Source organism: Vicugna pacos, chromosome 18 (genome assembly GCF_048564905.1).
Source record: "Vicugna pacos chromosome 18, VicPac4, whole genome shotgun sequence".
NCBI lineage: Eukaryota > Metazoa > Chordata > Mammalia > Artiodactyla > Camelidae > Vicugna > Vicugna pacos.
Window position 1 is genome coordinate 12,721,385 of NC_133004.1, and position 18,357 is coordinate 12,739,741.

Genomic DNA, 18,357 nt, shown 5'->3' on the forward strand with positions numbered 1-18,357 from the left:
GAACGACTGCCTTAGTGTCCCGAGTAAGAAAGATAAGAGTGGGATTTCTGGAAATTGAAACAGACATTAGAACGGTCTCTTCCGATGTATGGCTTAATATTTCACAGCATACAGAACATCATTACCTTTCATCCTTGTAATTTTTTATTAACAGCCGGGTGAGGTGGTAAGCATCTTTTGTGCGTTCCCCTCATGAAGGGCTCTCATCAACCAAGGAAGTGCAGGCAGACCTCCGAGATTGTGGGTTGGGTTCCAGACCACTGCAATAAAGCAAATAGCGTGATAAAGCGAGCCACACACATTTCTTGGTTTCCCAGTGCAGAGAAAAGTTATATTTATACTGTACCGTCATCATCTACTATGTGTCCTGTAGCAGCTCTTTAAAGACAATGTATATAACTTAAGTTACTTTATTGCTTAAAAAATGCTAACCATCATCTGAGCCTTCAGCAAGCCATACTTTTGCAACAGTAACATCAAAGATCACAGATCACCCTAACAAAGATAATAATGGTGAAAAAGTTTGAAATGTAAGAATTACCAAATGTGACACACAGAGACATGAAGTGAGCAAATGCTGGGGTGGGGAGGGGGACTAGCGCCGATAGACTTGTTGGATACATGGTGGCCCTAAATCTTCCATGTGTTAAAGCAAGCAAACTGTTGTAATATCGAAAGTGCAGTCAAATGAGGTATGCCGTAGTTGCTATATTATGCCCACTTCGCAGATGAGAAAATTTAGGTTCAGCAATTTTAAGTGAGCTGCATAAAAGCCCTCAGTGAGGTCCCAACCCAAGTGTCCTGGCTCTAGGGACACAGACCTGTCTCCTGACCGTCCAGCCCCTTCTGCTGGCCTCACATCTCTCCACTAAAAGAGGGTGGGCAGTGCATGTAACCCACCAGGCTGGGTCTCAGCCCCGACACAGACGGTCGTCGCTATGATGTCCCGGGGGCTTGCTCTGGGCTGAGCGCCCTGCATAACACTGACCTCTGTGAGGCAGGTATTATTTCCACTTTGACACAGGATGGAGCTGGAGTGTCTTGCTGGTGGGGCCAGGATCCTAATCCGAGTCTGCCTAGTGGCACAGCTCCGTGTCTGTGGGAACTCCCAGGACTGATCAGGGTCCCGTGGGTGGGACCGGGCACAACCCCCAGGCCACGGGCTCCTGAGCTACTGTCCCCAGTGAGCCCACCTAGAGTGGGACACCTTGTGGCTGCGGCTGGTTGCTGCCTACACACTGCCATGTGACCCTCCCCCCAACAAGGGTGCTGGGGAGGGCCCAGCCCAGCTGACACCATTTCCTTCTTTACCTCATGTAAACTCACCCAACTCCCAGGGCCTGGGAGGGAGTCCCCTCTCCTGACATCTGTGCAACCTCCCTGGGGGTCTCCCTGCTTCCCCCGGTTCCCCCATGTGGTATCCAAGAGACATTTTCGAAAGATGTGATGACCTAATGCAGGTCCCCTGCTTAAAACCTCGAAAGGCAGCTGACTGCACTGCAAATGAAACCTGAACTCTTGCGTGGCCAGAGGGCCCTCTGATTTTCGGACCCCTGCCTACCTGCCCGACGCCCCCTCCCTCCAGTGGCACTGGTCAGCCTGCAGTTCTGCAAACCTGCTGCGCACATCCCTGCCTCGGGGCCTTTGCATCACCAGTACCCTCTGCCTGGCGTATCTTCACCCCAGCTCTTTAGTTGTTCAGATGCCAGCTTTTCAAAGAAGCCCCCACAGGCCCTTTATAAAATAATCCTCTCTCTACTGAATTGCCCTGTTTTATTTTCTTCCGAGGGCTTATGGGGATCAGAAATCGCTGTTATTAATTTGTTGGCTTGGCAGTTTCCTCCCCTCTCAAGTCTAAGTGCCAGTGAGGGCAGTGGGGTTTGTTTATTTGTTTTGCCAAGAACACATCGTGATGTTCAATGACTATCACCTGCCATTATTACCTGCAAATCTCAGCTCAATCCTCCCATTACCAACCGTTGTCTTCTGTGCAAGACCAGATCAGCCTCCCTGTTAAAATCTCTCATTATGCCTTTCTTCTGTAAGTTATAATTGCTTCTAAAATATCTGAACATACATCTCCTTGTGTTAATCAGGATGTGTTAGGCTCTGATGCTGTACCAAACCCCTCATCGGCTTCATACTCGAGGCCCCACCCCCACGCTGTGAGATCACTCTGCTGCACTCCAGGTGGTGGCTCTGGGTCCAGGCCAGCTCCATCCGCTCAGTGCTCCGCCTGTGAGGAGAGCTAAGGATTGTGTCTCATCTTCCAAGTGCTTCAGCCTAGAGTCGACAACCTCCCCTTACTGTCACTTAGCGCTTCTAGGCTGGACTCAGCCAGAGGTCCCCCCCATCTAACTGCAGCAGGGCGGGAGGATGGCAGGTGGAGGAGGCCGTGCACGGAGATGGGGCATCAGTGCGTTTTATCGGCAGAGCTGCCTGTTAGGGACTGAGCTCCTGTGACTCGGGATCACATCTGTCCTATTCCTCTATCCTGCATGCCTACTCAGAGCCTGACTCTCGTGATAGGTGGCCCCAAAGTGGTGTTTGGAGTGAGCTTTGAGAGTGAACTCATGCTTTAGGACGTGGTTTGGTACCCGACTCTGCCATCCACATACTCGCTTTATGATCTTTGATGCATTTCTGTCTTTATAGCCTTAGTTTGCTAATCTGTTAAATGCAATTGGTGACATCCAGTCTGTAGGGCTGTTATGAGACTTAGGTGTGAAAATACAAGTGCATGCCCAGCGCAGTGCTAGCACACAGTAGGTGCTCAGCGATCCACCCCGATATGCCTTTGAAATGGTTCAGCATACGTGGAGTGCATGCGGCGGTGAGAGGCAAGGCTCTGCCTGACACGTTATGGGTTATACTCGGTTGTGACCAGAGACCCGAGACCAGTATTAGATAAACTGAGAGGCAGAGACTGGGGCAGGGGAGAAGCACCACGCCTGACAGGCTTGCCCAAGCATCGCTAGTCACACGGAACACAGACTCGCCGATGAAATTCCAGCCCCGCCTCCTAGCTGTTTGCTCTTGGGTAAGTCAGCGTTCTATATAAGGCGGGGAAATGACAGTTCCCAGTGCAAGGGGCCTGTCGCCCAGTAGGCTCGCACATGGTGGCTCCCTCAGTTTGGGCTAACGGTACTCAGAGAAGAAGCAACACTGTGGATGGCATCTCAATGCCCCTGATCCCGCCGTGGGGGCCCCTGCGGGTGCCTGCTCAGGGGAGGGAGCCTCAACACACAGCAGAACAGCAGGGAGAAGGGGAGAGAGTGTGGGGTTTAGGGCGGGTTAGCTCTGTTTCCAGCGGTGAGTGGCTCTTCCACTTACTGATCGTGTGACCCTAACATGTTACGCTTCTAAGCTTGTTCCCTGTCTGTAAACAAGAGGGGTGCAGGTTACTGAGTGGAAGGCACTTGACGCCACCGTCTGCTCAGCAGATAGAACCCACTGTGCTTTATTATTATTCCCGTTGTTATTTACCACCTAGGGTCTAAGAACTCAGGACGTGCGGGCGCTGGGCTTTGGGCCTCGTGGGAAGGCGTCACAGCAGGAATGGAAAAGGATGTTGGGGAAGGATCCCCTGCAGGAGGCGTGTGAGTCTTGAAATACACATGGATATCGATCAGAGCCTGTGTGACAGGTTTCAGGGGGCTGAGTGGAGAGCTGCCTCTCCCGTCCCCACCAGGACGTGGATCTAAGTGGACAGATTTAATCTAGAACTGCGTTTTCAGACACTGTGTGGCTAGTGGGACTGAGAAACTGAAGTTTCATTTTAATTTGGAGTCAATTTTAAAACCTGATGCTCAGTTCAGTTACTGGAAAACTTTAAGTATGTTTGGTGCAACTTGGGTACCTGAATCTCCTTTTTCAACTGAAGATGTTACAAGATTTAAAATAAGATTTCCATTCTGGATTAAGATGCTGGAAGTATAAAATATATCCTATCAAAGAATTAGTACTCCACCAAATAGGAATGTAAATATCTCATTAACTTTATAGCAAGCTAAATAACACTTTCAATATGTATTGGGTTAAATAAGTGTATTATTAATTTCACCTGTTTTTATTTTTAACATGGATCCTGGGAAGTATTAAATTATATATGTGGTTTGCACTGGTGCATACGGATAGCACTGCTCTAAAGGGTCTGTCCTACTTTATTTTTGGCAACATTAAGTATTAGTGATACTTTTTTATTCTGTTTTTCTTTTTTTTAAGTGAAGTATAGTTGATATATGGTATTATATAAGTTACAGCTCTACAGTATAGTGAGTCACAATTTTTAAAGGTTATACTGTATTTATAGTTATGATGAAATATTGGCTACATCCCCTGTGTTGTACAATATGTCCTTGTAGCTTTTTTATTTTATACATAGGAGTTTGTGCCTCTTAATCCCCTCCTCCCTTGCCCCACTGGTAACCACTAGTTTGTTTTCTGTATCTGTGAGTCTGCTTCTTTTTTCTTATATTCACTAGGGTGTTGTTTACATTCCACATATAAGTGAGATCATACAGTATTTGTCTTTCTCTATCTGACTTACTTCACTTAGCATAATACCCTCCAAGTCCATCCATGTTGTTGCAAATGGCAAAATTTCATTCTTTTCTTTAATGGCTGAGTAATATTACATTGTGTGTGTATATATATAAAAATATAAAACACATCTTTATCCATTCATCTGTTGATGGACACTTAGATTGCTTCTATATCTTGACAATATTACTGTTATTTTTAATTTTGGCCAATTTGGTAGCCAAAAGGGGTATCTCATTTGTTTCTAATTTTTCTTTCTTTTTTTTAAAACATTTTTTATTGATTTACAATTATTTTACAATGTTGTGTCAAATTCCAGTGTAGAGCACAATTTTTCAGTTATACATGAACATATATATATTCATTGTCACATTTTTTCCTCTGTGAGCTACCATAAGATCTTGTATATATTTCCCTGTGCTATACAGTACAATCTTGTTTATCTATTCTACAGTTTTGAAATCCCAGTCTATCCCTTCCCACTCCCCGCCCCCTTGGCAACCACAAGTTTGTATTCTATGTCTATGAGTCTGTTTCTGTTTTGTATTTATGTTTTTTCTTCAGATTCCATATATGAGCGATGTCATATGGTATTTTTCTTTCTCTTTCTGGCTTACTTCACTCAGAATGACATTCTCCAGGAACATCCATGTTGCTGCAAATGGCATTATGTTGTCAGTTTTTATGGCTGAATAGTATTCCATTGTATAAATATACCACATCTTTATCCAGTCATCCACTGATGGACATTTAGGCTGTTTCCATGTCTTGGCTATTGTAAATAGTGCTGCCATGAACATTGGGGTGCAGGTATCATCCTGAAGTAGGGTTCCTTCTGGATAATTTTTCTTTCCTGAGGTGAAATTTTTCTTGGGTTTATTAGCTTATTATTGTAGAAATTGTTTATGTCTGTTTTGCTATTAGAGAATGTGTGCTTTTTCACATTGGCTTGGGTAATTTTTCTGTGTTAAATGTGGTCTCTGTTGCTTCTGAGGTTTGTCATCTGCCTTTTGATTTTTGCTTACATTATTCGATGTAAAGGAATTTAAAGTTTTTATGTGGTCAGATATTTCCTTTATGTTCAAGAGCCACATTGTTGGGGTTTTTTTTTTTATGGTTTCATCTTGACTATTTGACTGTTTCATCTGGACTTTTTTTTAAAGAATGTGGTGTGAGGTATCGAACTGATGAGAAATTCTGAAGGAAAAACAGCTATTTTCAAATGAGTTTTTAATTACTCAATGAGTATGTGCATACTTGTTCCTGGTGTCTGGCTTTTTTGGTGGGGGGCGGTGTCATATTTTATGTCTTTATAGTTTTTACAGCTTTCATAGCACTTTTGCTTACATTATCTCATGTAAGACTCAACCCAGGAAGGTAGATGGAGCCTGCCATGTTGTCTCATTCTATGCATACAGAACCATAGACTTGCCCAAAGATTGCCAGTTCAGAAGTGGTGGCATTGGGATTGAATGTGGGAGTTCTGATTTTGTACCTGGACGCATGCTGGGTTACTGGGCACCAGAAGACATATTAGTTTTTAGTTCATTAGGTTGATCTCCAGGAACTTGAATAAGCAGAATATTCTACTCCAGAAATTGGCTTACTCGAATTAAGTAGACCCAAGCTCATACATGTGAATCTGGTTCCCCACTCACATCTGTTGCCTATTTCCTTAGGATTCAAGCAGATACTTCTCAAGATCCTTTTCAAGACTTTAAACATATTGACCAAGTGTGAGTTGTTCTCAGTCCTTTCAGAGAACTGCATCCTTCACAAGCTGGATTGTTTGGAAGGGGTGGTTTGTAAGATGATAAAGTCTTTGACCACTAGCCGCGATCCCAGGCATCCCCTCCTTTCCCTTCCTCTGGCGTGATCTCTGTCATCCGTTTGGAATGTGCCTTCCCAGGCCTTTTCCTATGCATTAATATCCATAGTCTTAGAATCTGTTCTTATTTCTGGTGTCAACAGTATGATGTACATTTTGTTCTTCAACTTGCTTTTTTCATCACTTCCACCTCAGAGCTGTATCAGTATGCTCTTTCTAACCGCTGTACAATGTATTATGGTACAGATACATCAGAGTTGATCTCGCCATCCACCCAGTGGTGGGCATTTGGGTGGTCTTCTGATTTTGCTGTTACACACAACGCAATGGACACATGTGTTCAGGTTTTCTTGTTGACGTGGGCAGATGCTTCTCCAGGGGGAGGTGGGAAACCTCCATCCTAGGGTACACACTTATTTTACTGCCACAATGCTCTCAAATGGTTGTGGCAATTTACCACCAGTGATGTATGAAAGTAATGATCAGATTTACATTTTTGGCACTTTAATAGGTAGAAACATTATTTCATTGTTTAAATTTGCGTTTACAGATTGGTAAAGAGTTGAACTTTTCATATGATCATTGGGCATTTGCATTTCCTCTTCTGTGAGTTGCTCGTTCATAACCACTACCTAGTTTTCTTTTCATTTATTTTAACCAGTGAAAAAGGGTTTTCTTTACCCAAAATTATATATATTTTTTCTCTAGGTAATGATTATCGTTATATGTTAAAAATACCTTCAGGGCCACTTGCCTTTTAATTTTGTTTACATTTTATTTTGTTATGCAGAAACGACATTTTCGTATGGTCAAACTTACGTCTTTTATGGCTTTTGAAACATCGTCTTTGTAAAAGTCCTTAAAGCCCAAAGTCAAGCATTTGTAATATTTTAATAGTTTTGGTTTTTACTAAAATTTACTTTTGTATCTCTTATGAGGTAAGGGTCCAACTTATTTTTTTCCCTAAATGGACACAAATTATTATCTGTCTCTGCTCCTCATCTAACATATATTAAGCCTTTATTTCTACTTGGGTCTATGTGCTCCTTCATTGATTTTATATATCATAACAGCTTGTATCACGTAACTTTGCAATACATATATTTTTAGTACCTGGTGAGAGAAAATTCTCTTTGGTCCCCCCCCAACCCCAAATTGTCTTGGCTCTTCTTCTGAACTTCAGAATAAGCTTGTCAAATTATATGAAAAATAATCCTGGAACTCTGATTGGGACTGCATTAAATTTATAAAATATTTTGGGAAGAACTGACTGACATGAATCCTCTCATTCATGAACATGGTATAGCACCCCATTTATAGAAGTCTCTTGTTCCATAAAGATCGACCATTTGTCTTTATAAAGAATCTATTTCTTAAAGTTTAAAGTTTTGTTGCTATTCAGTTTTTAAAAAATTTCCTATTGTACCTTCTACTTGTTTTTATGTTGGTCTAATATCTGGCCACTTTGCTCTGTTACTTTATAAAGAGTCTATCAGTTTGTTCCCTTAGAATTTTCTAGGGAACACCTTCTATTATATCTTTTGTAAATAATTAGCTTTGCATCTCCCTTTCTCATAGTTCTTCTTACTACATAGACTGCAGCCTTCAGTACAATTTTGAAAAGTAGCAGAAAGACAGTGTGAATCTTAGCATTGTCTCTTTTACAGAATTATACTGGGGTCCATTTTAAGGCTATTGATTCAGCTTTATTGGTGGGAGGATTAATTCTTATTCTAATTTCACACTGCTCTATTTATTGCAGCTTAATATTGTTTTAATATACAAATGGCTTAATCACCACCAATTATTATTCATTTTTTTCTTTAATATTATCTTTTTATTCTGATAATGCCTTTTTCTCAGCTTTAAACATGAACAACAGCTTGGTTGGGCATAAAATTATTACATCATGGCCTTTTCTCTCAAAATCCTTTAGATTTTGTTCTATTATGATTTTTTTTTTCAGAAAAAAAAAATTGTGGCCTATTGTGGGTTAACTTTTATTTTATCTTCCTGGATATTTTCGGAATTTATTTTATCCTCATAATATAAAAACCTTAAGAATATTCTTCAGGGCCAAATAATTTCCTCAACTATGTCCTTGTTTATTTCTTCTGTTTTGATTTCTTGGGAAAAACCAAGATTTTTAAGATTCACTCTTCTTTCTTATCCTCCCTAATCATCGTCTTCTCCTTTGCTTTCTGGCCTTTGGCCCTGTCTTCTGCTTTGTGGGGCAAAGGAATTGTGTGCTGTGTCAGGTCTGCTCATTATCTCCAATGCTGCTGACTCGTCGGTTCACCTCCTTTACCTCTTCTGTAATGAGGGACACCTTGAGTGGGGCTTTGTTTAGACACAGATGAGTTCTTAAGGTCATTCTCAGTGCTGAGAACTCTTAAAAGCTAAGATTGAGGATAACAGTGGAATATATTGGCACATGTCTTCTGACTGAGTGCTCTGACACGTGTCATCTGATTTGATGGCCACAGTCATGCACTGGAGGGATCAGTGTCCCCCAGGTACAGATAAGTACACTGTTCTGTAGCTCCTCCAAATGTCCCAACCCCTTAGTGAAGGCAGAGCCTGCGTTTCCTAACTCCTGGTCCTCACATTTGCTCATCACTGAATTGCCCAGGCACCTTCCTAGGAGTACTCTTGCCAGGGATCGATTCCTTAGGTCTGCTTACAGGAAGTGAGCACTAGCACCTGTGAACGGCAGGCTCACCCAGTGGTCAAGAGCACAGGCTCTGGACTCAGAGCACGTGGTTTAAATCCCACTGTGTAACTTGACCCTCAGGTACCATGTCTGTAGAATGTGAAATGGACAATAATAGTACCTACCTGTGGGATAGTGGGGATGGTTAAGATAATCCATGTGTTATGGATTGAGTTGTGTCCCTCCCCACCCCCCCATCCCCACATTCACATGTGGAAGCCCTAACTGCCAGTGTGACTGACTGTATTTGGAGATGGGGATTTTAAGGAGGTAATTAAGGTTAAGGAGGTCACAAGGGTAGAGCTCTAATCTAACAGAACCAGCGTCCTGATAAGAAGAGGAAGAGACGCCAACACTGTGTGCACACAAAGGAAAGGCCACGTGAGGACAGAGGGAGAAGGAGGCTGTCAGACAAGCCAAGAAGAGAGGCCTCAGAAGAAACCAGCCCTGCAGACACCTTGACCTTGGACTTCCAGCCTCCAGAACTGAGAGAGAGCAAGTTTCTAGCGTTTGAGACACCCAGTTTGAGGTGCTTTGGTGGTTACTATTATTTATTACTATTCCATAATCTCGTACGATGGAAATGGACAAATCACATTTAGAGCCTTGATCTTTGTTGCCAGCTCTTTCCTTCTTCTCGCTGAGTACCTCCTGTTGGGGCACATCCACACAGATGTGTAAACTTTCTCTCGTTTTCTTAGACGACGTGCACGTAGTTAAAGACCAACGCCGTGGTCGCTTAGAGTTTTCTGCCCTGGAGTGAACAAAGTTGGCTGGCCGTGAAATGTGAGCTGCTTCCATGAGAAATCCGAGGCTCCCTCATCATGAGATTAGTCTGTGCAGATAAACACTTAAGTTTCAGAATCGCTGACTTCAGTTTACAAACTGATGTTGCAGAACCTCGTCAAAAACTAGTACGTGTGCCCAAAAAAGTAAAGCAAGTATGCGTGATGGCGGCTTGGATCCTGAGACTTTTTTTTTTTTTTGAAGTCTCTTCTTGAAACTAAGCCATATAGAAATTAAGTAATATGCTCTGGGGTTACACACCCAGTATGTGTCAGCAAATTAGGATTAGTGAATTATGATAACAGGAACACTTGTCTTCCAAGTACTGACATCGGATTACAAAATACTGGTGTATAGTGCTTTTTGAATTTTTTTTTTTAATGCGGGTTTGGAAAGAGCAAACTTCATAAAGAAAGATAGGCCCAGAATCAAAGGTGTGTGTGTGTGCACACACACATATATACACGCCACACACACACACATACACACATATACTATGTACAATTATTATCTGTGGGGAGAATAAGAATAAGACAGGCTTATTGGAGTCTTGATGAATGGCACATCAACACAGATCAATTATTTCAAGTCATATAAATAACTTGCCCTTAACCATGCTACTGACCACCAGTTGTAAGTATGGTGAAAGATGAAAATACTGAGAATACTGAGATACTTGGATGGTGTGTTCGATAGAAAATTAAACACGTGCGTGTGTTTAAAAAAAAAATAGTCTCTTCTTGGATTGTTTACCCCAGACACTGGCCGTTGGAAGATGTCTCATGAACCAAGGCGGGCGGTGCAGGGTATGGGAAGGAAATGAGCAAGAATCTGTCCCTCAGTCCTCGAGTTCAAGGGCAGAGGCACGCAGGAGTCTGCTGGCTGACGATGACGATCATCTCTTGGTCTGCACGGTTCTTGGTGGGAGCAGGACCCAGGTGTGCCTGTCTCTTACTCACACCCTCTGGAGGTGGTTTCCATCTCATGTAGAGTTTATATTATAATTACCAAATCTCAAAGCAAAAAGACCCTAATCTAGTCTAGTGATTTAGGGGGTGAAGGGGGAAATGCAGCAGCAGTTGCCTGGGCCTGTCACCTCCTATTTCAACCAGAATGGCCCCGCTTATCAACTTTACACATATTTTGATGTAGAGCCCCAAAGTCAGTTGCAGGTCTCCCAGCCCCTTAAACTCTAGGTAAGACTAATTTTTTTAAACCCCTATTCCATGGATTTTGGGACGTTTCGAGTACCCTCCAGAATTTTCCCAAATCTCTAGAAGTCTCTTCCTGTCTCATCATGACCTCTTCTCTGATTTGATGCTCCTATAAAGTTCCTCCCTGGGTTGAAATGGTGAGCACACAGCCTGGACTACCTCGCACCTTCCTGTGCTGCTACAGGATGGCCTCGGTTCCTCTGCGTGTGATGTGGTTTCATGGTGTCCACTGAGATGACTCTGCAAGGTCACTGAGGGCACAGCAGATGCAAAGGCACTGTGGTTCTTATTTTTTGGCCTCATGAAGCTTTTGTGTCCATTGTGCCCTGAATACCCAGCAGTGACCTTGCAGAGTCATCTCAGTGGACATCACGAAGCCACTTCACACACACGGGAAGCAAGGCCAGACCAGATGAGAGCCAGCAGGGCACAGTGGGAAGAGAAGAGGCTTTTGTGTTGGAATCTTGACTCTACCTGTTCCTGACTGTGTGATCTTTGGCCACTTCCTTAACTCCTCTGAGCATCTTTATTTATCTGGAAAACAGGGCTAACTCTTTTCTCCTCAGAATTATTTTGAGGATTACAATGAATGAATATACGGCTCCAGACAGTAGACACCGAATTACAGGTAAATGTCAGTATTCTCCTGTCTTCAGTGCAGATGTTGTTCATTTTCTTAAGAAAGAAGGAATAAAGAACATGAGCCTCATCCTTTGAGATCTAATATCCACCCCTGTCTCCACAGCTGGCTTTTAAGAAATTGCTTATAGTGTGTGGGGCTCAGCAAACTTCGGCCTGTGGGCTGAATCCAGCCAGTTCCCCCATTTTACAGAGTTTGGTTTGAACACAGCCAAGCCCAGGCATCCAGTTGGGTAGCTGAAACGAACGTCTAACGTCCTGCAGTGCCTAAACTATTTACTAACGGGCCCTTGAAGGAAAACATCTGCTGACCACCGATCTGCAGCACCAGTTTCTTCCCAAGCTGGGATTTACAAGATTATCCGCTTGTTTAATCAAAGCTGGTAAAGGTTCATTTGATGGAGAAATCAGCCGACAAGGACGAACTGCTCTGGCCCAGCGTCCAGGGGGGGAGCGCGTGCACCCGGGCGGTCGCAGGACCAGCGCTCGTGGCCCTGTGCTTGGGAAGCTTCTGATCTGCTCGTGGGGACAGACGAAGCACGTGTGAGCCGCAGACCAGAACTTCAGTCCCGTGCGCCAACTAGCTTTGACCTTTTCATCTGTCTGGGCCTCAGGGTGCCTGTCTATCAGATGGCTGTAAAAACGGGACTCACCCCTTCCCCCATAAGATTGTCATAAAGACTAAATGAGTTACTTTTAGAAATTCTTAATTTACACGGTATTTGGGGGTATGTGACCATCTTGCTTACCCTTATTCCCTACTTTGTGTGGAAAACCACGTCCATCCTTCTTAGAATGATGTGCGGGCCCCCCACCCCAAATCTGTCCTGGAGCCACTTTCCCCGCCCTTCACTCCTCCTTTTCCCTGTACGTAGCAGCATCTGTAGCCAACAGACTCGTCATCCCCCAGCCAGGCATCTCCTCAGATGTGGTTCCTGCCTGGGTGTCCTCTCATGGGCTTCCAACGTGCACAGACCACCCCGGTGACCCCACTCTGTTTGAAACGGCCCAGAGCCACCTTCAAGGCGAGGATCACAGAAACTCCATCTGTCTGCTAAGGGCACTGCCAAGGACATCTGGGTCCCTTTAGCTCAGACGTCGAGACTGCAACACTTTTAATTAAATTGGGGTCACCAGTTCCGTCTCCCTATCCTGGTCCCTCCCCGTCCCCAAAGCACCAGAGCAGATGGCAGTCATCTCCTTTTGCTCTCTGCCTCCCTCCTCATGAACACCCCTTGTCCTCCACTGGGGCCTCTCTCAGCAGATGGTAAGTGACAACCCCAGTACCGTGTCAAATGTTTCTCTGGGGCAGGGGAGGAGCTTGCGGTGGCTTCAAGGAGCACAGAGCAGCTTTTGGAGACTTGAGGTTGGACGTGGTGGAAGGAATATGGTAGAAGGGACGTGCCAGGAACCTCAAACAAGACATCACCTCCCCCATCCCACCCCAAGTCTAGGTGAGCCACTGCTAGACTGTGCAAACCTGTCCAAGTGTCATCACCTCCTGGCTCCCTGGTCCAGGCTCCGTCATCTTCTGCGTGGATGCTGCAATAGCCCCTCGTGGGGCCCCATCCCATCCACTCTCCACAGCCAGGGCGGGCTTTGCAAAAGGCAGATTTGAAGAGGCTGTGCACAACCCAACTGAAATCCCCTAAGGCTCCCCGTTGTGTTGGGAATAAAGTCAAGGACCCTTAACATGGCCGCCACCTCCATCCACGTTCAGTGTTCACTCTGTCCTCTCATGCAGAAAACCAGCTGCTTTCAGCTTCCCGGGCACCACCCCCTAGCTTGCTTTTCCACGCAGGTCTCTGTGAAAACTACAGCATCTTTCTTCTGTGGCTTGAACCTCAAGCTTTAGCTCAGACGCTGCCTCCTCTAGAAAGTCTCCTCGATTCTCCCCCAGGAGTAGGTTTGGTGGTCTTGTATTCCCATCACACCCAGCACCTACCCTGTGCCAGGAAAGGGGCTGGCTGGTTGGTGTCCCATTGCTGCAGTAACCAATTATTATAACTTCATGGTTTAACTACACACATTTATTATCTTACAGTTCTGTAGGTCTGAAGTCTGAAATGGGTCTCGCTGGGTTTAAAATCAATGTGTCAGCAGGGCCACGTTCATTCTGGAAGCTCTCTGGGAGAATGTTTCCTTGCCCTCTGCTGCTTCTAGAAGCCACCTGCACCCCTGGGCTTTGCGGCCCCTTCCTCTTCCTTCAAAGCCAGTAATAGCAGGCGGAGTCCTTCCATCATGGCTCTCTGCCCTCTTCTGTCTCTGTCTTCATTCTGAAGGACCCTGTGTTGATACTGGGCCCACCCAGATCATTTCCCCATCTCAGACCATCCTTAATTCCATCTGCCCCCTTAACTTGCCTTGCCACGTAGCAGAACATACTCAGATGTTCGTGGGATTTGGACCTGGATGTCTGTGGGGCCATTCTTCTGGCTGCCACAGACTTGTTTATTAGACTTGAATTTTGGCCGGCCTGGCATGTGTGAAGTGATGGAGCATTATGATTTTAATTTGGATTTGTTAGGGGCATATCTGGGGCTTAGAGGCATCAATACCATCCTTTTAAGTGTCAATAATATTGATATTTGGGGGTGTCTTCCTGGTTTTGACCCCAAGTGAGATGGACACGTGGGAGGAGCACCCAATTTGGAGCTGGCAGCCGTGGGCTACATTTGGCTCTGACTCTCTCTCTATTGTCTGTGTGATGACAGACATGCCCTTACTCTCTGAGTCTCACTTCTCACCTTACAGAATAGTTTTTAAATTAATTAAAAGACAAAATGAAAACCAATGGCTTTTCCTTAAACCAGGGAAGATGAACAGAATCAAGTTGGGATCTGTCAGGTGAGGATGAGGGCAAAAGATGGAGGGTCCTTAGCTCAGGAATCCAGGATCTGAGAACTCAAGAAAACACGGGCGAGCCTGTCTCTCTGGGTTTGGTTTTGCCTTGATTCTTCTCATTGTGAAGGGAGGAAAGTTTGTGATATCGGGGAACTGACACTAACACTGGTAATTATCCACCCGGCAGCCAGCCCTTAGGCCAGAGGCGGGTTCTTCATTATCTAAGCAGGGCTCTTTGAGGTGTGGTTACAGAGAGGTTCCCTTACATGGCCAAGCTCTGTGGGTAAGGCACGGCGGCTGTTTGGGGTTCTGATGGCTTTTCCTACCTCCCGTTGGATGGAAATCCTAGACCTCCGTAAGCAGTGCCCAGTACGCAGTAAGTACTCAATGGGAGCCGACTTGATGGTAACGGAGATGCCTAGAAGATGGCTTTCTCTGCACAGGATCCTTGGCTCAAGACAACCAGAAACTTAAGGACTGGCAGCAGTGGTTGTTTTTTGTTTTTGTTTTTTCCTCAATTTTTAAAGATTTTTTAAATTGAGATACTTACATACAGGAGAGTGCACAGATCTTAAGCAGACATTTCAGTGACAGAAGCGCACATTGGTATAACCCTCACCCTGACCGAGACGCAGAATGTTCTTATTCCCAGAAGGAGGGAGCACGTCCTTCCCCAGGGACCCCCACCCCCAGCTGAGTGCCTACCACTCTTCTGATTTCTTTTGCTGTAAATTTGTTTTGCCTCTTGTAGGACTTCACGTAACAGAATCAGTGCGTCCTGTTTTTGAGTCCAGCCTTTTTCAGGCAGCCTGTTCTCGCGGTCCCTCTGTGGTGTGAGATTTACCAGCAGTCCATCCTTTTCTTGCTAAGCAGTGCTCCACTGTGTGAACGCAGCACGATGTATCTATTCACCTGGGGTTGAGCCTGTGGGGAGTTTCTGGGTTTAGGCTATTATGAATAAAGCTGCTGTGATGATTCTTGTACAAGGCTCTTTTTTGGATACATACTTTCATTTATTTTACCAGTGGAATCTCTGGGTCAAAGAGAAGGTTCATGTTCAATGTTATGAGAAACAGTCATTCTGGTTGTACCATTTTACACACCTCCACTGCGTGCGGGAGTTGAGTTGCTCCACATTGTTGCCAACATGAGGTTGACAATCTTCAGTTTTAGCCATTCTGATGGGTGTGGAGTGGTGTATCTCATTGGTTTTATTTTAATTTTTTAATTGAAGTGTAATTGGTTTAATGTCCATCAACAGACGGTTGGATAAAGAAGATGTGATGTGTGTATACACACACACACACACACACAATGGAATACTATTCATTGATTTTTAAATTGCATTTCCTTGCAATTAATGATGTTGCATGCTTTTTCATGTGCTTGTTGGACGTTCATACATTTTCCTTGGTAAGGGAGTCTTCAAGTCTTTTGCCCATTTTTATTTTGTTGAGATATAAGACTCATTTATATATTCAGGATATGAGTCCTTTGTCAGATACACATATTATGGCTATCTTCTCCTAATCAGAGCCTCTTTATTTTCTTAATGATGTTCTCTGATGTCCAGAACTTTTTTGATGAAGTATATTTTAACGTTTAAAAAATTTTTGTGATTACTTCTGTGTCTTATCTAAGAAATCCATCACATCGTGCATCTTAAACTAACACAGTGTTGTATGGCAATTACATCACAACAAAGCTGGAAGTAAATTTGTAAACAAAAATGAAACTTAAAAAAAAAATCTTTGCCTAGCCCAAGATCACTAAAATATTCTTCTATGTTTTCTAGAATCTTTATAGTTTCAGTGGTAATATTAGGATGTTGATCATCTCATTCTAATTTTTGTTTATGAAGTGACATATGGACCAAAGTTGACTTCTTTGTTCTGTACAGATACCTAGTTGTCCCAGCACCATTTGTTGAAAAGATTTTCCTTTCATTGAACTGTTTTGTCACTTTTTTAAGAAATGCGACTGATTTCAGAGGCGTGAGTCTACTTCAGACCCTCTGTTCTGTTCCATTATTTTATCTGGCTACCCTTTTGCCAAAGCTATACTTCTTTTCCAAAATTGTTTTGGCTATTTTAGATCCTTTGCATTCCTATATAAACTTCACATTCAGCGTGTCAATTTTAACAAAAAAAATCCTGCTGAAATTTTTATTGAGGTGGCTTTAAATCTGCAGGTGCATTTGAGAATTGACCCCTTAACACTGAACTTTCCAACCTGTATCTCTTCATTTATTTAGATTGTTTTCTCTTAGTGGTGTTTGTAATCTGTAGTGAGGTTTCTAATGTATCCATTGGAACTCGTTCCTACGTGTTGCATGTTCTTTGATGCTGTTGTAAATGATACTTTTAAAATTTCGTTTTCCAGTTATTCTTCGCTGATATAATAGAATGATTGTTTTCTATGTTCACCTCGTGTCCTGCAGTGTTGCTAAATTTCTTATTGGTTTTAGTGGTTTTGGAAGGGGGGTAGATTCCTTAGGATTTTCTGCATGTACAATTAGCTAATGCATAAATAAAGAGTTCCAGTTCTTCCCGTCTAATCTTTATGCCTTTTATTTTTTCTAGGACGTTCCATAAAATGCTCAGTAGAAATCCCCATGTTAGGGGGAAGCTGTTTTTCACAAGTGAGTATGACGTTAGTTGTAGGTTTCTTGTGGATACATGTTACGTGGTTTTCTGGGAGTTTTTTTTTTTTTTCATAAATGCACATGGACTTTTTCCCCAAAGCTTTTTCCTGAATCTGTTGAGATGATCATACGGTTTTTCTCCTTTATCCTCTTAATGTGGTGAAGTGTATTGATTTTTCAGCTGTTTAAGCCAATATTGCATTACACTCAAACTTCATCTGATGCTGGGTGTTTGTCTTTTGACTAGTTTGTTGCTGTTAAGAATGTCTGTGTATGTATTTATGAGAGAGGTCTGCGGATCACTCGTACTGTTGGACAGAATTCCTTAAGTGCCAGGTAACATTCACCAGTGAAGCCCCCCGGGCCTGGAGTTTTCTTTGTGGGTGCTTTTTGATTATGAATTTGAATATTTTAATAGCTACAGAACTGAATAGCTCTAAATAGCTTTTCCATTTCTTCCTGGTTGGTTTTGGTAATTTGTTTCATTCAAGGAAATGACTGAGTTTTTTTTTCACTTTGTCACATGTGTTAAAGTAATTGCTCATAAAATTCTCTTATTATCCTCTTAATGTCTTTAAGCTTGCACCAGTGTCCTTTCTTTCGTTCCTAATGTTGATAATTTATTTTATTTCCTTTATATCTTAATTAGTCTAGCCTGGTGGCCTATGAATTTTTTCCAACAATCAACATTTCCTTTAGCTTTTCTTTTGAAATAGAGTTGACCTACGATATTAGTTTCAGGTGTACAAATAGTAATTTGATATTTTTATAGATTAGACTCCATACAAAGTTATAAAATATGGACTCTATTCCCTGTGTTGCACATTACATCCTTGTAACTTATGAAAAGATGCTCAACATCACTAATCATCAGGGAAATAAATGAAACCACAATGAGATAGCACCTCACCTTTTTTTTTTTAAATTGACTTTCTCTATTACATGTTTTCTGTTTCATTAATTCTCATTCCTTCTTGTTTCCTTCCTTCTGCTAGCTTTGGGTTTTAATTTCCCCTTCTGTTTATAACTTCCTAGGGTAGGGACCTGAACCATTGATTTCACAGACTTCCGTTAGAGCTGCACCCTTCCATCTAAGCACTGCTTTAAACATCGAAGCCCTGCCCCCGTCTTTCTTTTCCTCTGACAC

The 18,357-nt window shown here is 43.2% G+C and overlaps 1 protein-coding gene across 1 annotated transcript in view; it reads left to right on the plus strand.

Moving 5' to 3' along the window:
- CPPED1 (calcineurin like phosphoesterase domain containing 1) overlaps positions 1-18,357 on the plus strand; it is a 226,309-nt gene that overhangs the window by 185,654 nt on the left and 22,298 nt on the right. The window contains exon 4 of the mRNA XM_072942175.1: positions 17,149-17,207. Within this exon, the coding sequence (XP_072798276.1) occupies positions 17,149-17,207 (59 nt within the window). The remainder of the gene's footprint in view (positions 1-17,148; positions 17,208-18,357) is intronic.